Raw genomic sequence first — 21866 nt, 5'->3', positions numbered from 1 at the left:
ATGGCCTTGATTTTCTCGGGGTCCACATGAACCCCTTTTTTATTAATAATAAAACCTAAGAATATGACACTAACTACACAAAAGGTACATTTTTCTAGGTTTCCAAAGAGTTGGTTTTTTCCTAAGTATATGAAAGACTTGCCTTAAGTGTCCTAAATGATCACTTAGGCACCTACTATATATAAGAATGTCATCAAAGTAAACTACAACAAATTTACCTATACAATCCCTAAGGACATGATTCATGAGACGCATGAATGTACTAGGAGCATTAGTGAGCCCAAAGGGCATCACTAGCCACTCATATAATCCAAACTTGGTCTTGAAAGCGGTTTTCCATTCATCTCCTTCTTTGATTCTAATTTGATTATATCTGCTTTTAAGATCAACCTTAGAAAATATGATGGCTTCATGAAGCTCATCTAGCATGTCATCAAGCCTAGGGATGGGATGTCTATATTTAACAGTTATGTTGTTGATGGCCCTACTATCACAACACATTCTCCACTTCCCATCCTTTTTAGGGACCAACAACACAGGTACAACACAAGGACTTAAGCTCTTTCGAACCCAGCCCTTCTCCAACAACTCTTGGACTTGAGACTCTATTTCTTTAGTCTCTTGGGGGTTGGTCCTATAGGCAGGCCTATTGGGTAGGCTAGCCCCAGGCACCAAATCAATTTGATGCTCTATTCCTCTTAAAGGAGGAAGGCTCATTGGACCCTCGGGAGGAAATAGATCATCAAATTCCTTTAAAAGAATTTTTACCCCCTTAGGTAAAGTCTCATGTCCACTAGATGTGGCAGTGCAAGTGAGAGTTCCTTTTCACAGAAGGATATAAGAGGGTTGTTGAATCAAGAGGGTTTGTTTAGAAATTTCATTCTCTTGAGCAACAACCTCTAGGGAGGGAACTCTTTTCTCCCTAGATTCCCCTCTATCCTTAAGTTTCATGGACTTTTTTTTTCTCTCTTTACTTCTTTTTTTTTAAACCTTTTCTCACTCTTTCTTTTGAGTTTCATTTGTACTTGATCCTCAGCTACCTGTTGAGGAGAAAGCGGATGAAGCACAAATTTCTTTTCTCTATGAGTAAAGGTGATCTCGTTAGTAAGGCCATTATGCATGGTTTTCTTATCAAATTACCATGGCCTTCCTAATAAGATATGACAAGCTTCCATTGGTACTACATCACATAACACTTCATCTTCATAATTCTCAATGGAAAGCTTGACCTTTACTTGTTGGTCAACTACTAGGTCACCATCCTCATTAAGCCAATGGAGTTGATAAGGTTTAGGATGAGGACTTGTAGTTAAATCCAACTTTTCAACCAGCCTAGTGCTACAATAGTTGCACCATGAGCCACTATCAACAATGAGAGAACATGCATTGTTTGAAACTTTGCATCTAGTATGAAAAATGTTCTCCCTTTGTGATAGGGTACCACTAGGTTGGTTGTTGAGGAGTCTCCTAATCATTAAGAGCTCCCCATCATAGGGAAAAGTAGACTCCACATTTTCCTCTTCATCACTTGCTTCTTCCTCACTATTACTAGAGGAAGTAGTAGCCTCATCTTGGCTACTATAAATGTCATGTCCCCTCATGATCATCACTTTCTTTGTGGGACATTGGGAGGCAATGTGGCCTCTCCCTAGACACTTAAAGCATTTTATATCACTAGTCCTAGAACTAGTGTGTGAAGTGACCTTTCCCTTTCCTTTGTCTTTTTCTATAGCTAGACTCTTGGAGGGTTCAAAATTTTTCTTTTTCTCAAAAGGTTTTCCCTCCCTCTTGGAGTCTTTCTTTAGAGATGAAGAGTGGGAGCTATCTCTTTTATAAGAAGATTTTCTCATTCTTTGTTGTTCTACCCTTACACAAAGTTGGACCAAGTCATTTAGGTCCCTGTAGGGTAGTAGCTCCACTTGGTCTCTTATCTCTAAATTAAGACCACTTAAGAATCTAGCTACAGTTGTAGCTTCCTTTTCCCTTATGCAAGCCCTCATCATGAAAAGCTCCATTTGTTGCCTGTACTGTTCTACAGACATATCCCTTTGTTGGAGCCTTTGGAACTTATTCATAAGCTCCCTTCCATAGTAGGTGGGAATGTGCCTCCTTCTCATTGCACTTTTAAGATCATTCCAATATTGAATTGGAGGATCATTATGGAGGCGTCTCTCTCTCTCTAGAGCTGTCCACCAATACATGGCATGCCTTTGGAAGCTAAGGGTAGTTAGAGGGACTTTCCTCTCTTCACTTACCTTATGGCAAGCAAAGAGTTGCTCTACTTTCATCTCCCAATCTAAATATGACTCCACATCATCTTTTCCAAAAAATTGTGGGAGGTAACTTTAACTTCCCTAGGCCTTATGGACCTTCTAGGTGGAGGTTGGTAGTGATCCCCTTGATTCATGCTTTCATTAGGGGATGTATATTGGGAAAGTGAGCTCCTACTCCTTTTCCTATGTTTCTTCATATCTTCTTTCAACTTTTCTTCTTCTTGCCTTAGAATTCTCAATTCTTCCTCAAGATAAGCAAGTTGGCCTTCCCTTTCAATTTTATCTCTTTCTCTTTGAAGAGACTCTTGCTTTTTCCATAGTTTAAGTGATTTGAGCTCTTTTGTAATGTATGAAAGACTTTTTGGAGAGCCATCACTTTCACTGTGGGAGGAATCTTGAGACATTTTAAGACAAAAAGATTTTTCACACAAAAATAGTTTTTAAGAAAATAGTATTTTTGGGAAGTGCTTAGACTTGGCACTTGGAGGTCTAAGAGTACAAATTGAACTTTGGAGGGAGGTGAGCTACTAAAGAGCCACTTAATAACCAAGCCTCTTCAAGTAAAAATCTCTAAACCCCCTTGTACATTTTCCTTGCACAAAACAATTTTCACAAAGATATTTTTCAAAGAAAAAATAACAAACAAGTGCCTAAAGTGTACAATTAATCAATGCTTGAAAACATAAAATGCTTGAAAACATAAATGGCAAGAAAACATAAATTGCATGAAAACTTAAAGACAAGAAAACATTAACTAGGCATTGAAAGCAATTAAACCTAGGTGAGAGCTTGGAAAGTATCAAAGACTTTCAAGGACCCTCTCACAAGTACTAAACGGATTTACTACTTGAAACACTTAAGGAGAGATGGAGATACACCAAAGGCACTCCAAGACACTCCTTAATAAAGGCCTTGTACAAAAATGAAGAATTAAAAAGTTACAAGAAAATGAAATGCAAATTTACACCAAATGAAATGCAAATTCACACTCAAATGAAATGTAAATTCACACCAAATGAAATTTAAATTCACAATCAAATGAAATTAGTGGCTGCACTTAATTTCAAAGAAAAAAAAATTAGCCACTAATTAGAGACAAATTTAGAGATGGATTTTGTAAGGAAAATTGGTTTTGAGACAAAAATTTTCGTCACTAAAATTAGTCTCTAAGGTTCACAAAATTTTTTTTAAAGAAAATTTGTTGCTTCTTTTCTTCCAATTCTAGCCACCAAGGTTGCTGTCCTCTCAAGTGTATCACTCCACTTTTTAGAAGTAGCCTTGATATTGGATACTTCTAGGTGTTTAGAACTCCAAGCCAAAATTCCAATGGAGAATAATCTCTAGATCTCCTCCAAAAGCCTTCAAACTTTGACTTCCTTTGAACTTGGCCTTCCACACCTTCAAGAAGCACTCAACACACCTTAAGTTGCTGGAAATTTAAAGCAAAAACTGAAAAGGAACAATTTAGAAATGGCTACACCAATTGGTGGAAGTAGATGACACAAGACTAGAAAGAAATCCAAGAAAGACAAGCAATAATTAAAGCACAATTTGAAAAGTTAGCACACAAAAGGAAACCTAACAATGGCACTAGAATATATCACAAAATAAAAACTAAGATTATAAAGTAAAATAAGACTCAAACATTGTATATGTGGCTGGACAGAGAATTGAAGACAAGGCACACAAAATTTTACCAAAACCGAGAGCAATATTTCACTAAAATTTTCACTTCTTGGCTTTTTCTTGTGTTCTTTTCTTTTGATTTCTTTTGTGAATTATTTTGTTCTTTCTTTTTCTTTGTTAACACAGGAGTCTAATGCCTTTTAATCAAGTTTATGTCTCGGTTTTAACTAATAAAACTGCTGCCAAAATATTTTCACAAAACAAGAGGTGTTCACATGCATCAATCAACTAGTGCTTCTCAATTTTGTAGTATTTTTTTAGGTCAAATTTTAGGCACTATTTTCTTTTGTTTTTCTCATGCAATAAGAACACATACACCTCTATTTTGTCTCTGTTTTGATGCTTTAAAAATTGATATAAGTTTCAGCCACACACAAGACTCAAAGAAACCTAATAGGAATTAGTGTTTAACAATTTTTTTTACAAAACTTTTAACAAGACATATAGGAAACCTAACTCTATGAAATTTGCTAGAACTAATAGCAAATCATGAACTCAAATATGTAAAGCAAAAGCACATGTAAGTAGGTTTAGCTTTAATAACAAAAATGATGCACCAAACAATGATTCTCAAACAACACAAAAATTAGGTCAAACAAGCTAGTCTAGGAGTTTTCAACATACAAAGGACTACACATGACTTTCTAAGACAAAACAAATGATTCAAAAATAAAACTAATGCAATATGAATGTTGTCCAATCACGGACATATGTTAAGGAATGGAGAGACTCAAGCAAAGATCAAAAAACGCACAAGAACAAGAGTCCTAAAAGCACAGACCGAATTGATTCACAAGAATAGGAAACAAGCAAAATATGAATCAATTACTTCTTATGTGACAAATAGGATCCATCAAGATATGAACAAAATTAGATCCATATAGCAAACACACATTAAGACATAGAAAAGGAAGAGTAGACAACACGGATTCAAGTAGAACAAGTTAGAGACACAAAACTCAAGAGCACCAAAGCTTTGATACCAAAAATGACAGAACTAGGTGAAGACCGGTTGTTGAATCTTCATAGTTCCACCTTCATTCGACCTTTGCACCTTGAGGTTGATTGATTAGAAGCTTGAAACACCTTTGAAGAACCTTCAATGGTGGAGAAGCAACTTGGATGGTTCGGCCACTTCAAGAAGCTTGAAGAAGCTTGAGGAACCTAGTTCAAAGGTTGAAAACCTTTGAAGAAAAACCTAGAGGAGAAGTTCCACGGTTTTAGGGACTTAAGAGAAGAGAGAATTCTAGTAGAATTTCTGAATTCATTCATCAAAAGTGAAGTATTAGGGCAGATTTACGAATATATAGGGAGAGGTAGCTTGTAGTGTAAGCTAACCTTAACCATGGTTCACTAGGAACCATGGTAAGGTTTAGCCTAACCGTCCATGGTTTCTAAAATTTGTAGGAGCAGCTAACCTTGACTAGGTCAGCCTAACCTCCCAAGGTTTAGAAGCTTGGAAGGCAAGCTTCAAAGCTTGAAGGAGAAGACTCAAATTCGGCCAAGAACAAGGTAAAGAGCTAGGCGGCCAAGACTCAAAAATGCTCACTTGATTTATTTCAAAATATTTGATTTGGTTTAGTTAGGTTCATCATATGATGATGAGACCTAGCTAAATCAAATCTATGAAAAATTAGGAGCAAAATGAGTCTACTATGCAAAATTTTGCCTAGGCCCAGTTCTGGTCTAATTACTAGTCATACCCTCAAGCATTGATAAATGTCACCCCTTTTTCCCTGAAAAAAAAATGTATCAACAAGGGAGGTTAAATGGAGTTAAACTCTCCAAGTAACCCCCCTAAAATCAATATACAATCACTAATTTAAAGCAAGTAAAGTGCCTCACAAATACAAAGGCAAAATTAGACCTATCCAAAGGTACTATGTACAAAATATATACAATTAGAACTAGGTCTTCTCTTCATGATAGAGTAGTCTAAATGAAGAGTACCTTGGGCTTGAGAAGCCCACTAGTCTTCAAGAGGTCTAACTTGTCTTGTATTCTTCTAGCCATAGCTCTAGTGACTAGGCCCTTGGCCCATGGTCTATCACTATCCTTCGTATACCTTTCTGGAACTTGCCGCAATCATACCACATTTCATTTAGCCTTACTGTAAATCTCTTAGTGGGCCAAACTTTTCTCGGATGTATTCTTCATGTTGGAGCTCTCCAAACTGTCCTTCGTATACCTTTTTGGAACTTGCCGCAATCATACCACATTTCATTTAGCTTTACTATAAATCTCCCAGCGGGTCAAACTTTTCTCGGATGTAATCTTCATGTCGGAGCTCTCCAAACTGTCCTTCGTATACATTTCTGGAACTTGCCGCAATCATACCACATTTCATTTAGCCTTACTGTAAATCTCCTAGCGAGTCAAACTTTTCTCGGATGTAATCTTCATGTTGGAGCTCTCCAAACTGTCCTTCGTATACTTTTCTGGAACTTGTCACAATCATACCACATTTCATTTAGCCTTACTGTAAATCTTCTAGCGGGTCAAACATTTCATTTGGAGAGCTCCGACATGAAGATTATTGGCCTACTTACACTAGTCCAACTTTGTGGCCAAATCCAGAACTCAAGCGAACTTTCAAGGGTCGGCCAAAGTCCAGCAGGATTAAAACAAAAATGGACATTAGAGAACAACATAATCAGTTTCTGCCACCATTGGTCTTTATTGTTGTATTGAATTTTAATAAATTTATTTAGATATATTTATAATGTTAATATTCAATAAATTTAATTATTTGATGTTAGTTTCTGAGTTTTGGTATTTAATAAATAAAAATCGAAAAAAAATATTATTTGTAGGTTAGAACGACCCGTTCCAAAAGCAGAACGAGCCGTTCTGGTTCCACTTTTTATGTACTAATTTTGATTTTGGAACGGCTCATTCTAATTTATTTTCCATGTATTATTTTTTAATCCGGAACGGCCTGTTCTGATTTCAGAATGACCCATTCCGAACGTGAACAATAATTGGTGCTAGTTGGGAAAATAAATTTGCACAATTGTTATTTAGGTAATTTTTTTTTATATAGTATTATTTGAGTAAAAAACTCACAAATTTACTTAATATAATGTTTTCATTAACATAAATATTAGTAAATATATTTTATACATTGATATTTGACAAATTTTTTAACAAATTTTAATCATAAGAAATAAATTTTATACAATAATACTGGACAAAATCTCTAACAAAGTGACAAATTCTTTGGAATTATATGATTAAAAAATTTAATTATAAATTTAAAAATTAAAAATAAATTTGTTAAATTTGAGATTTTTTTTAATATTAAAAACCCCAAATATGATCGGTTACCGTAGGAATTTTGTATACCCAAAAGCAGAGTCTCTGTCGGGTACCTGAGCTACTCTCCCTCTGAGCCAGCTCTTTGCTATGAGCTCAATCCCTCACACACACAGACACACTCCATCTCCATGCATTCATCTCCTGGAGCAATGCTCAAGCATGAGAGAAATGAAGCAAATCCACGCCCACGCCATCACCCACGGCCTCGCTCGCTTCGCCTTCGTCGCAAGCAAACTCCTAGCCTTCTGCGCCCACGCCGAACTCCGCTACGCCCTCACCATTTTCACGCACATCCCCCTCCCCACCGTCTTCGACTACAACGCCATCATAACCGCCTTCTCCCGCCGCCACCACCTCCACCGCGCCGCCTCCCTCTTCCCCCAAATGCTAAACGACGCCGTCCGCCCCAACGCCCGCACCTTCGCCCTCCTCCCCAAAGCCTCCCCCTCTCTCCCCTTCCTCCTCCAGCTCCACTCCCACATCCTCAGGCGCGGCCACGTCACCCACTTCCACGTCATCTCCTCCCTCCTCAGCGCCTACTCCAGCCTCGGAGCCACGCGCGTCGCGCGCCGCGTGTTCGACGAAAGTCCCCACGCCAACGACGTGTCGTTTAGCGCAATGGTGTCTGGCTACGTCAAAAATGGCCTCTTCCGCGAGGCGATTCAGCTCTTCCGCGACCTCAAGGCGTTCGTGAAGCCGAATGGCTCCCTCTTGGTGAGTGCTCTCAGCGCGTGTGCTGCCGTCGGCGCGTTTGGAGAAGGGAAGTGGATTCATGCCTACGTGGACCGGCAACACGGGGTAGAGAAATACGAACTCCACCTCGGAACTGCGTTGATCGATTTCTACACCAAATGCGGGTGCGTGCAACCGGCCGAGGAGGTATTCGGTAAGATGAAAACCAAAGACGTTGCTGCGTGGAGTGCTATGATACTGGGCTTGGCTATTAACGCCAGGAACCGCGAGGCGCTTGGGCTGTTTACGGAGATGGAGAAGGTTGGGCCCAGGCCCAATGCGGTTACTTTCATTGCGGTTCTCACTGCGTGCAATCACAGAGACCTGTGTGGTGGTGCGATGAGGATGTTTAGATATATGAGTGAAGAATACGGCATTGTGGCGTCGATTGAGCACTATGGATGCGTGGTTGATGTTTTGGCTCGGAGTGGGGAAATCGAGGAGGCGTTTGCGTTTGTTAAGAGTATGCCAGTGGAAGCGGACGGAGCCATATGGGGGTGTTTGCTGAAGGGGTGTTTGTTGCACGGTCATGTTGAGTTGGGACACAGGGTTGGCGAGTATTTGGTGGAGTTTGAGCCTGGGCATAGTGGAAGGTACGTTCTTCTGGCGAATGTGTATGCGAGTGTGGGAAAATGGGAGCGTGTTTTGGAGATGAGGAAATTGATGAAAGAGAGAGGTGTGCCACCCGTTTCTGCTTGGAGTTTCATAGAGATTGATCAAACTGTTCACAAGTTTGTTGTTGATGATAGGAGTAGTTCTTATTCCGGAGAAGTGTATCGAGTATTAAACCACCTGGGAAGGAAACTTGAGGATTATTCCAAAGCAAATGATTGTTTTCTGATACCATGATAACCTTCCACCGATCCTCTGGCTTATGGAGGCGGGTTTGTTTGATTGTTTCCGAGGAGTTTGCATTTTCCTCTGGCCCCATATAAGAGAAAAGCCACTCCAAAAGCAAGCCAAGAAACTCAAATGCAGATGATTTGAGTCTGATATTTTCTCTGCCACAGAAGGAGAATGATTATTACTCAAGTAGCAAGAAGGAAGAGGAAGAAAATGATGCTTGCCATGGTTTCATGACTACTACTAGTGAAAGGTTTGAATGTGATGAGTCAATTTGGTTATCCAATGAGGCTTCAGAATACCCTATCCAAGTCCAATCAATATGTTTTAGAGCACGGGGACTGAGATGACACCAATTGCTACTCAAGAACTCAAATGGGTTGCAAGTTTCTGAGAGTGTGGAGGAGGATCAACACACCCTTGCAAGAGGGTTGAAGGTCAATCTAGAAATTTGAGTCCTCTAGAGGCCGAGCAATGCCTTGGGATGAGGCAGAATGTGCTAATTATATCGCCAGGTGCTTAATTAACTAATGAGCTTATTTTATGATCATATACTAAAAATTAATGAATTAATGGCCAAATTTAGTAATATAAAAATGTTTTTCCTTCATAAATCATGGGGTCGTTGAATTTTAGTGACAGGTTTTTTGAAAGTTACAAATTGATTGTTTTGTTGCTAATTTAATTTTTCTAGTATTACTATAGTTTATTTTCATTATTAAACACTGGCCGTAAATTGTAATCGTGTTTAGAAAAATATTCCAGGCCAGGTGAGTTTTAAATATTTGATGGTTCATGGACCTTAATGTGAATTGTTAAGTGTTGACAAAATTCATGTGATAAAACTTTATTTAGGTTCAACCGTGAAGAGGTGAAGATGCAACCATGGGAGAATCATCAGATAAGAAAAGCTGAAATGGAAATGAAGAAAATGGAGGGTATGATCTTTAATGGGTTTGTTCTATGTTATTCTTAATTAAAATGTAGCATATTATTATTATTATTATTATTAAGATATTCTAAAATTGACACTCCAGAAATTAGATCTTCCTAGTTCCCACAGCTCGTAAATGGTGTTGTAGTATGGTATTGTAGTACAATAATTTTCCCTTGATTTGTTGTCAATGGTTTTAACCTTTCCAACGCCGAAGGTGATGGCTAATTTTTTCATGCCCTGGTAGCAACAGGAAAGCTCATCTCAGTAGAGTTGAAAGGTCTGAGAAATAGACTGAAAAAAAAGAATTTTTCCTAAAAAGAAACATGGCATGGCAGGGAGGAAGGGATCTTTTATCTTTCTTATTTTCTTCATGGATTCTTTCCCAGTTCAGGGAATAGATAATATTTATATTTGAAATTCCCTTGAGTTGTCATTAATCCAATGAAATAGCACATAGTCTCTGTAATTGATAGGTTCAAAACAGTGCACCATTGATGTGTAGTGATATATGCTATGTGATAGAACTTCTCTAGGTAGCAGACTTGCATTGCTTTCAGGAGTGGGCTCAAGTTTATGAGTTAAGTTGCTTTTCACTGCGTACAACCATACAATTTACATTTGTACAGATGCAGATTTAGTTGTGTATGTGGGATTATTATTATCTCTCACAAAGCTTAATCAATATAGGTGGAATATTTGGGAAAAATGAAATTATTTGGCTGACATGGTGTGTTATAATTAATAGATAATTATGTCCACATGTGGTTAGAGATTTCATTTTAAGATCTAGGTGTGTCAAATAACATTTGTTGAAGATATCAGATCCTTTAAATGGATTTTAATATGTATGTAAATTAGTTTCTAACTTTTAGCCGGAATATCCTTTGTTTAAAACGAAAAATTATTGAAAGTTGATTGACACCATTTCTATTCATTAATATTTAATAGAGGATTTCTACTATACCCAATCATATTTGGGGGTTTTGGTCCGGTCGGTTGAATTTATGCCATGTCATCATTTTACATTTTAATACTAAAACTATTATATTTTCAATTGTCTCTAATTAATTGAATTAATTTTTACTTTAAGTTTAGGGGGATTAGGAACAATTTGAGTAGGGAATGGCGTGAATGAAGAAAGGAATCTTGTTTTCAATGGTACACTCAACATGAATAAGTTGATTAAACGACTTTCAAATGGTCAAAGCAAGAGAACGACTTTTTCATCATGGTAACTAAGAAGGCGCAATTGTGGTTTTAGATTCTGAGTAAGACAAGTTTGGAAGGTGCCAAGACTATGCTGTGAAGTGGTGCGGATTTGGAGAGCCTAGGAAAGATTGTGAGTGGAAGGTTTTCGATAGTGGTGTTCTTTGTGGGACTGTGGTTGAAGGTGAGGGAATGTGTGAAGAAGGCTTTCACGGAGTTTCTTGATTGATGGCCATTTTGGTTCTAGGAGTAGCACCTCGAGCGGTTGATCATGTTGGCGTGAGTCCGCATGATGCTTCCAAATAGAGTGCTCTGTTTGTTGAACTCAATAAACAGAGGCCTGTTTCAAAAATTAGAAATGTTGTTTGATTAATTATCAAGAATAGGAGGTGCCGTATTGAGTTGGTTCTTGAGCAATTCTTGCATGAATACAGTGGCTATAAGTACAAATATAAAAAAATGGTTGTTATGGGGCTTCTAGATATCTCCTATGATGTATGGACAAAATGCTATGGTAAATAAATGAGTTCCTTGGGAACAGATGCAGACATGTAAGATTTTAACTAATCTATATGTTTACTCTTATGCCCGCTTTGTCATATAAATAATATGATATTTGAATATATTTTCTTGTGATAGGTTCTACCTGACTCAATGGAGCCGCTAAGAGTTGAAGTTATAAAATATAGGGGATTCTTCACTCTGTCATAGTAGTACTGGATAAGTTTTGAGGCTTTGATTGCATATACATTACTTTTCAACTTTGGCTACATCCTCTCTCTCTCGTACATAAATCGTGAGTGTTTTCAACTCAATGTACAATAAACCAACTAAGGTAAACCTATGTATTAATTACACATTTAATTTTGCAGCACCTGGGAAGGATCAAGTTGTTATATTAAGGTGCTTTGTTCAAGGGGGCATTCAAATGGGTTGCGTCCCATCATAAGGGTATCCGCAAAGTCTTCCCATTAGTTTTATCAAACATAACATAATATGCACATATTCCTCAACAACAAGAGTTCTTTTATTAAATACTCAAAGTCTTTCAATGCAAAACATAGCTTAAAATGATTGTCTTATCAACTTTTGAATCAAATTTACCATTTTTTTTTACCATTGTTTAAAACAAAATTCTTACATCCAAATACTTTGAAGCAAAATATATTAGGCTTTCTCCCTTTATAAAGTTTATAAGGAGTCTTTTTCAAAATAGGCCTAATTAATGCCTTACTCAAGACATGGCATGCAGTATTTATGGCATTAGTCTAAAATTATTTTAGCAAGTTATTTTCATTTAACATTATTTTTGCCAACTCTTTTAAAGACCTATTTTTCCTCTCCACAACTTCATTTTGTTGATAGGTTCTTAGAGCGGAAAAATTATGGTTAATGTCATGTTTTTCACAAAAGGTTTGGAATAAATCATTTTAGAATTCTTCTCTATAATTACTCCAAATAGAAGCAAGCTTAGTATTTTTCTCATTTTGAACAACTTTAATAAACTTCTTAAAAGCACCAAAAGTATCACTTTTTATGGCTAAGAATACAACCTAAGTAAATATAGAGAAATCATCAACCAACACAAGACCATAATAGTTTTCACGTATGCTCATGAATCAACCATCTTTTCTAACATTGGTGACACTCACTACACCTAGTTATTGGAGAAATGTTTGTCTTAGGAGAAAATAATATATATATATATATATATATATATATATTTAAGACTACTAGGGTTTAGGTCACATGTTATTGAAAATTTTTGGTCTCATAAAAATAAGACTCCTAGGAAATGTTTTGGTCATTGCTCTTAAAACATACACTCTTTTGAGACCTTGTGTGACAAATGCAAAGCATTTGAGTAGAAAATCCATAGAATTGGTAGGTAAATGCATATTTTGTAGAGAATTGTATAGTAAGGTGGGGTAAGAAAATCACTACATCAGATTTCTAACCCATTACTTGAATAACTTGACCTAATAAAAAAGAATTAGTACAAGGGAGATCCAAAAAAAAAGTCATAAAAGTTAGAATAGATTAAAATCAATTGAGAAACCATTGAGTAGATGTTGTTCTTAGATGAAAAGTAATCAAAGTCTTTAACTTTGGTCTATTGCTTAAGGACAAGCAAATCTTTAAGTTTGGGGTTATTTCATGCATTGCATTTTATAGATTTTTAGGAAGTATTTTTACTTGATTTATTTACATAATTATTTTATCCTCTTTGTTGCATTGTTTATCTTTAATTGTTGAACCTATTACGCAAGGTGGTTTTTATGAATGCAAGTGTTAAAAATGTTTAAATATGAAGTAAAAAGAGGGAGAATTCCCGGATTACATGATTATTGGAGCATAAGGACCCATGCAAAAGCAAAACAGAGAGGTATCATGCACAAGGCAACAACTCACACGGGTGTTCCACACATTTTATGCCTGTGCCATTCACTGGAGAGCCCATTTATTTTCTGATGCCATATAGCCGTAAATCGCACAAGCATGCATATCAGTTGCACGCTCGTGCAAATTTTGTGTTTTCTTTGGTCTTTTGTGTAATTTTTGATTTTTGTTTTTCTTTCTCTCTTATGATTAGTTTTAGCACTTTAAATAGGAGATGAGTTGATGGATGTCATATTTTTTGCTCTACTTTCTACCTTCTAGACTTGAGGATTTTGAATCTCCCTCTTTCAACTCTTAGGTTTATTTTTTATGCTTTTGTTTTCTTAGGAAGAGCTACCATGAACATGTGTGAGTAATCCCCTTTATTTTAGGATCTAGATTTAGCTATTGAGAGCCTTTTTTTATTATTTAATTGAATCATTTAGTAGTTTATTTAATTTTTTTCTCTTGATATAATTTTTAATATTTAATATATGTGAAACATTGAAAATTATTTTTCATAATTTTAGATATTTAGGAAAGAATTGAAAGGTGAACCTAATTATCAAAATCGTAAAAATTAGGCTTTAAATTACAAAAGTAGATTTAATTCATCGAGGATTAACTGGATTTACAAAGAACGTAATGGATTTAATTAAACATAGTTACTATGATAGTAAAGATTAATTCAATTAGATACTGTTTTGTATCTTGAAAGAGAACAGATGATATCTTAGGTTAATTCACCTTCAAGAAGATTTTAGTAAAATATTGAATGAGATGATTAGATAGATAAGGGCTCATTGTATGTGCCCTAATCCTAGAATATATTGTAATTAATATCAAAATCAAATTATGTTATTTACTATATTAGTTTCTCTAATCTTGTCACTATCTTTGACATTAATTGCAATTATTTCATCTTTATTCTAATTTTGATTAATTAACGATAATTATACAAATCAAAATGTGATCTCTGTGGAATGATATTTTATTACTTGTCGACAATCCATTCACTTGTGGATTTTCCACATCAGAAAATTCAATCCCTAGGGGATTTTAATCCATTAAGAATTATATAAAGTCTTCCAAACATTTCATCAATGATTTTGTTCTCCTTTATAGAGAATAACTCTTAATGTCTCTAAAGAATAGTAATTCGTCTGAATCTGACATCTTCAGTGCCTTCATGTGTTACCATGATGGCTTCCCACAATTCGTTGGCATTTTTCGCAGCTATAGAATTTGTTATATTGTATTATGGACAAAGAGTAGGCCAAAATTATCTTGCTTTGGTGTTGAGTTGCAAGATGTTGTAATATTCCTATGTGTATGATAGACCAATTTTTGTATATCTTTCTATGCATTATTTTTTTGTTTATTTGACTTTTATTAGTATCATATTATGATACATTAACTTTGATTTGTTCTAGTGAGTCATTTTGGTCTTAGTTGTAAATTCTAGTTAATTTTCTATTTTTTTTTTCTATTTTGACATTGTTTCTTGTGCATGCCATATCTAGAGATCTCAACATTGGATTTGGATGTTCTTGGTGTCCTTGGAAAAATAAGAGAGACTTTTTACAATTTCTCTATTAGGAGCGAAGGCCAATTCAAACGTTAAGTGACCCAAAAATGTATTGCAAAATTATAGCCCTACACAATATTTTCTTTTTTCTTTTTAGATTGTAATGTTAGGATTTGTTTAGTGATATAATTAGTTGATTTAGTGGGATGAGCCTTTAATTACTCAAATTAAGCCCATTAGTGTAGTATATAAATAAATGTAACACATGTACACTTGATACCATGTACCTCATTTTTCAGAAATTGAGTTGTTTCTCCTAGAAGTTTCTCAAAATTCTCTCTATCTATCTCTCTTGGATTTTCTCTCTTACTTACATGAATTGGATTGTTGCAACATGATTATAATGCGTGGCTAATTCGTTAATTGATTATAGGTTTCAAGAACTATGGTAAAATTCGAGTTCCCGATTTTTTTATCAAATGAATTCTCAGTTTCTTTTCTTCTCTATTCTAGGTTTTTCTTTCATTTTTCATGATTATGAATTTCATTTTAGATCTAGAATAGAGATTGAAGATTAATTTTAGATCTAAATTTAGATTTAGATCTTAAATAACCTAAATCGCCTAATTCAATCATTCACTGTTCTTGAATTTTATTAAAATTGTGAGGTTGCGATTGTGTTTCATGTTTTGATGAAATTTGTAGATCTAGATCTAGATCTATGTTTCTTATTAAGATTGTTTCAAATTAGGTTGATTGGGAATTTGGATTTTTTTATTGAACTATGAAAATTTTATTGTATAGATTGAAATCTTGAATCGATATTTTTTTGATTGAATTTTTGATTCCTAATTTTCTATTTGTTGATTGAATACTTTTCAAATACTAAAAATCTCCTTCCTTATTGCATGATAAAATACGAATTTAATGTGCTTGTATCTTTGTGAAAAATGACCTAGATTATTCTCTATATTTCAAATTTTTAGGAGAAATCTAGTTTACTTTTGATAGTGACTCAGCAAAGCTATCTGTGTACTCATTTTCTAGCTTGATAACTGTAATATCACCTTCTGTGATGATCTTCCAAAGGTGATATTAAGTGAACTTGATGAACATTTCCATCTTGTCCTTCCAATATGGGTAGTCTACTCCATTAAAAGCTAGAGGCCTTGTGAGAGAAGCTCCCTCATATAGGTACTATCTTTCATTGCTTCCCATTTCAGGATCATTTCCTTTAGCACAATTAGATGCTTAACCTTGTTAAAGATTGAGCTTTGATACCAAACTATGGAGAAAAGATAGACACTAGAAGGTGGTTGAATAGTGTCAATAAAAAATCCACTTTTTCTTAAACAACGAAGTAGGAATGCAAACGAAGAGATAAGAAAGAATAATACAAGGTATTTTTATACTAATTTGTCTCAACCATCGAGACTACGTTCAAATATACTAAATTCATCAAGTTGTTCCAATAGATGCAAGCCTTACGGCCAACCCAACAACAATGACGGAAGCAACAAATATAATAAGATTCATGATAATTTCTTGTAACCTAAATAAAAAATAAAAAATAGTTAATGATATAATCAACCAATAAATTATGAATTAATTATTCAATTACCAAGATTTATTCCATTAAGTTAATTAAGAATAATTCCAAAAAGAATAATAGTTATTTAACTAGATGAATTACTTCGAGATTTCTTTTTTGGTCTATACCTACATAATTTTTTTTGTGAATTTGTACAACCTTTGTTTGCATCTTACCTTACATCTGAAACCATTCTTTATTTTTTATTATTGAATTTATTTATTCATTAAATATTTAATCCAAAATTAGAGATGAAAGGGAAATGATTTGTTTTTTTTTTTTGAATCCCTATATAAATTTATAGTAGTAGCAAGGAAATTTTAGTTATAAAATATTAGTTTATTTCAGATATATAGTTAGTTCATATATAACTAGTTCATATAAAATATCACATATATATATATGAGTTTCTTCTATGTAGTAAACCAATTATTTGTTTTTTTTAGGTGAAATTGAATTCAAAATCATTCTTTGAAACCTCCTAAACCAAAACAAAGAAAGAGTTATCTTATAATGATTAAATTATATACACCCAATTTGATCCTCCTCACCTTTACCCTATCTCTTTTTTTTTAATCTTTTTTTTATAAGTCCTGTTTCCTTTTTTTATTTTATTTTTATTTTTTAGTTATCCATATGGATACAATTAATCTAAAAATTTCGTTAGACTTCATTATTCTTGCATAGAAATATTGGAATTTGAGTGATTTAAATTTAATTTTTTTGAATTCGATTTTGGTTAATCATTGAATTAAATACGAATGAGGTGGGAATATCTTCTAGTTTTATATAGTATCTTTTTTATCACATGTCGTAAACATACATATCAAACATAATTATAACTATTCATTTTTTATTTTTTATTTCTTTTCTAATATCTATATATATTGATGTTTACTAAGTAGATTATCTTGAGCCATGGTAGATGTGTGACAAGCTAAACGAAAAAGACTAGTTTTTAGAAAATAACCAATCAATGGTGGCCTTTCATGGATTCACCTATATAAGCTACAACTAAAGTTGCAGAAATTAGAGTTTGAATACCACTTGTAAATAATCCAAGGAACATGACAGGTAAAGGAACTACGAAAGTTACTAAAGAAACAAGAACAACAACTACTAATTCACTAGTTATTATATTTTCAAAAAGTCAAAAAGTCAAAAACTAAGTGATAAGGGTTTTGTGAAATCTTTTAAGATGTTAATAGGTAAAAGGATTGAAATTGGTTGGATGTATTTACTAAAACAAGTTAATCCATTTTTTAAGAGACCCACATAGAAATTTGCAACAAATGTAAGTAAAGCTAAGGCAACGGTAGCAGTTATATTATTTGTGGGTGCAGCTAATTCCCCATGAGGTAATTATATGATTTTACTGGGTAAAAGAGCCCTTGACCAATAAGAAAGCAATTACAATCCAATAAGTAATAAGTACTCGGGAATGTACTTGGAAACACCCTATTTGCTAATAGAAATGTTGACCTACTTCCACAACAAATATATGGTATAATCTTTTGAATATGTTGATAGATTATAATAAAACATTCATATTGTCCTGCCCTTTAAAAAATAAGAACTTAAAGAGGAATTCTTTTTATTCAAACATCTCTTTTCCTTTTTTGATTTGTCAAATTTTTTATTTTGAATACCACAACTAATCCCTTCCAATTTTTGTTTGTTCTTTATATATATATATATATATATATATATATATATATATATATATATATATATATATATATATATATATACATATATATATATATATTTCATGCTATTTATTACTAGTATAGTGACCAAATTTCGTAAATTTATGAATCCCTCCAACCAAATCCATTAATTTATTTATTTTATTATTAATCAAGAATTTCTTATATAGCTATAATGGCCTTCAGAAATTGCAAATACTAATTTGTTAAGAATTAATCGAATTAAGACTATAGCATCATCATTAACTGGAATCGAAATATCATCTAGGTCTAGATCACAATTTGTATTGATTATACAAATTGTTGGAATTTCCAAAGTTGTACATTCTTGAAGAGTTGTATATTTTTCTTGTTGATTGACGATTATTACAATATCTGGTAACCCCATCACATATTTAATATCGCCAAGATATGTTTCCAAATTAGGTAATTATCTTTTCGATATAACAACATCCCCTTTTGGAAAAAAAAATTGAGTCTTCTCGTTTTTTGTTGCCTTCTCAAGTCCTTGAACTTTTGAAGTTGTGTTTTTGTAGTATATTGATTTGTTAACATACCATCGAGCCAATTTTTTTATTATTAATATAATGACATTGAGCTCTTACTGCAATTCGCACTATTGAATCAACTGGTTTTTTTACCAACAATTAAGAATTGTTCCCCCCACTTCTTGCATAAAAAACTAAATCACAAGGTTTTTGATAAAAATCGAGCAATTATAATAAGATTTATAATATGAATACCCATATGTTTTGTAGATATATAAGGTGACATTTTAGGATTCCAATATCTTTTTGCCATTTATATTTATCCCCACATTTTTCTTTCCTTTCGATTTTTTTTTTATTTTGCAATGAATGAAAAAGACTTGATATATTGAAATAAAAATAAACAAGTGTGTCAAAAGAACATTTTCTTCTAGCAAAGATTGGTCATTGCTACATGATTAGGCCATTTTTCTATTTTATATGATTATTCTCTTCATTATTTTTATTTTATTACAAATATGACCAGAGATGAATCTATCCTTAGGAATCATTCTTTGAGGAATTAGTAAATCCTAGATTATTCGAACTTATCACATAAATTCTTTGAAATAAATAAATTCTCTATGGTGAGACAAAATATCTTTCATTTTGTGCTTGAATGAATTATCAATTTTTGTTTCCAAGGTAATCTTGTTATATTGCATTGACTTTGAATGATGTATTATTCTTTTGAACCTAGTACCAACTAGTATCATTCTTCCTAAAAACAACTTTCTATTTCAGACCTTTCAACTAATCTATGCGACCTCCGAGAACGACTTTTGCTAAAATTCTAGCAGTTTCTTGAAAACTTGCTTCAGATATGAAACGTTGATTATTAAGCGATGTTTTTGTTATTTTCAATAATAGAACTCTATAGCAAATCGCCTCTTCTAAGGAAAGCCCAACTCGTTCGGCTCGCAACAATCTAACTAGTTCACCAGGTGAAAAAACATTAGTCATTCCATCTTCTGAAACCAATACTTTGTGTTATTTGACACACAATAATTTCTATATGTTTATTTTGGATGTAAACTCCTTGGGGTCAATAAACTTTGTGAATTTTATTAACCAAAGAAATACAACTTTGTGCTACAATTAGCTCAGCATCAACCAAGAATTCCCAAGGAAACCAAGATTTATTATTATACGCTCGTTCCAAGTATCAACTCTCTTCTCTAGGTTCATCAATATTGAATCAATCGAACTAACTTTTAATACCTGTTCCAATTTTGGAAGACTTTATGTCATATCAACTTATCTAGATTTTTCACATATAAATGTAACTAATATATCACCTTCAAAAAGTATTTCTCCATAATGGCGATGAACAGTTGCTCATGGAGTCGCCAAATAAGGGTTGACCAATCTTATCCAACAGAATCCATTTGAACAATCAGAATTTAACCTGATTTTATGTGTAGTGCATTTTTCGTTTGAACTATACATACATTTTTGCAAATAAATTGTCCAAAAATAATTATTAGAAACATTTTTTCACAATAATTATGATGAAGAAAATGCCAATTCAAAATAGAATAAATTTAAAATGATGCTATTACATAGATTAGGTTTATAAATTTTATCATTTTCATCTATTAAATAATATTTTAATACTTGAAAAGTTTCCTTGAATTTTTCAAGTTGCAAAGTTTTATTTATCGAAATTTGATTGAGTTATTAAATGGTAAAAATTAAAATTTGCAACTTGAAGGGTTATTCTTAAAGGACCTAATGAATTATGAATTGAAATTATAGGATTGCTTTGAATTTGATTAATTTCTTCTTTTATCCCATTGTAATATTTTATATCATTGAATGATCTTATTTGAAAAAATAATTAAATGATGACAAAATTATAAAAGATCGACATTTCTCATTTCTATTCAACAATATACGATCAGTTTCGTCATTTTGGCTAAGTGACTGTTGAACTTTTTTCTTTCAAATCAATAGAAAAAATTTGATTGATGTTGGTCCGATCCGACTTATTATTTGAGATAAATCTTGAACCGGGTAGATCATTCCTTTTTCTTATATATGAAATATGTGATTTCACTAAGTCAATTCTTAAGAAATATCTAACCAAACCAATTGTACTTACTTCAACAAAAGAAGCATGCACATTTTCTAAAGAAGAAATTTTTTTGTCTTGATCCCAATTTAAGACTAAACAAGTCCAAACTAATTGAATACTTGTATCATAAATTTCCCAAATTGATTTTCCATTTCTGGAAAGAATATAATTTATAACTTTAAGTTCTAGATTATCTCTTTCTTGGAACATATCTTAAGGAAAAAGTTTTACTAAATTGATACCATCCGTCATTAATTCATATAAAATAACGGATCAAATTAAAACAAAATACTTTTTTTTTGTAATTGTGATTCATCAGACATAGATCCCATTTTTCATTTTTTTATTCTTTTAATTTTTTTTTTACCATTCGAGGTGGTATCAAGATGGCATTGTGCATAGATCTTTTATCCATTTCTTCGGGAAAATAGATATCCCTGAAAATTATTTTTAATTCAATCTTTTTTTTCTTCTCCATTCGAACCAATCCCCTTACTTGACTTCTTATATTAAAAGTGATTGGTGTACCTACTTCATCGATACTATTGTTCTGTACCATTATGAAAGAAGATTCTGGTAAAATATACACTTCCCTAGGAATAAAAAAAAGCGATCTACTTTGATTTGGTATTTAGGAATTTAAAATGGAATTTATACCTATAGTCCTATATTTAGTAATTCTTATAGTCCTATATTTATTAATTCTTGAGCTTTTTGTTTGTTATTGAGGATCGTTGAAATAAACAAGAATACTATTTCTACAAAAAAATACCATTGATTGGTACTTCAATTAAGATACCAGAAGCTAACATTGGTTCTTTGTCCCGTTCTTGAATAAATTGGAATAATGACTCTATTTATCCGCCTCTTTGCTAATAAATACGTAGTATCGTATAAAATAGAAGGATGTGTAAAATTACAATGATCTATACATATGATTTGATTAAATATTGAATAATCTAGAATCCTTTTTTCTTTTTTATCAGAAGGCTTGAAACAAAATAATTTATATCTTACTTGATCATTACGTAATAAAAGGTTATAAATATCTCTTTCTCTA

At 33.3% G+C, this 21866-nt stretch overlaps 1 protein-coding gene and 3 pseudogenes across 1 annotated transcript; 2 read left to right on the top strand and 2 right to left on the bottom strand.

The window, feature by feature from the left end:
• Window positions 1–7421: 7421 nt before the first annotated feature.
• On the top strand, window positions 7422–8979 carry LOC109814961 (pentatricopeptide repeat-containing protein At5g66520). Its single transcript, XM_020379503.2, has one exon. It carries the CDS (start codon window positions 7437–7439, stop codon window positions 8856–8858), a length of 1422 nt encoding a protein of 473 aa, XP_020235092.2. The 5' UTR covers window positions 7422–7436; the 3' UTR covers window positions 8859–8979.
• LOC145949294 (uncharacterized) lies at window positions 8884–10291 on the top strand (annotated as a pseudogene).
• A 5530-nt stretch (window positions 10292–15821) lies between these two features.
• On the bottom strand, window positions 15822–18042 carry LOC145958852 (ATP synthase subunit a, chloroplastic pseudogene; annotated as a pseudogene).
• A 311-nt stretch (window positions 18043–18353) lies between these two features.
• LOC145958620 (small ribosomal subunit protein uS2c pseudogene) lies at window positions 18354–19003 on the bottom strand (annotated as a pseudogene).
• Window positions 19004–21866: the final 2863 nt, after the last annotated feature.

This window comes from Cajanus cajan, chromosome 6 (genome assembly GCF_000230855.2).
Source record: "Cajanus cajan strain Asha chromosome 6, NIPB_CcT2T_4, whole genome shotgun sequence".
Lineage (NCBI taxonomy): Eukaryota > Viridiplantae > Streptophyta > Magnoliopsida > Fabales > Fabaceae > Cajanus > Cajanus cajan.
The sequence above is the reverse complement of the archived record's forward strand: the minus strand, read 5'-3'. Positions and strand labels throughout refer to the sequence as shown.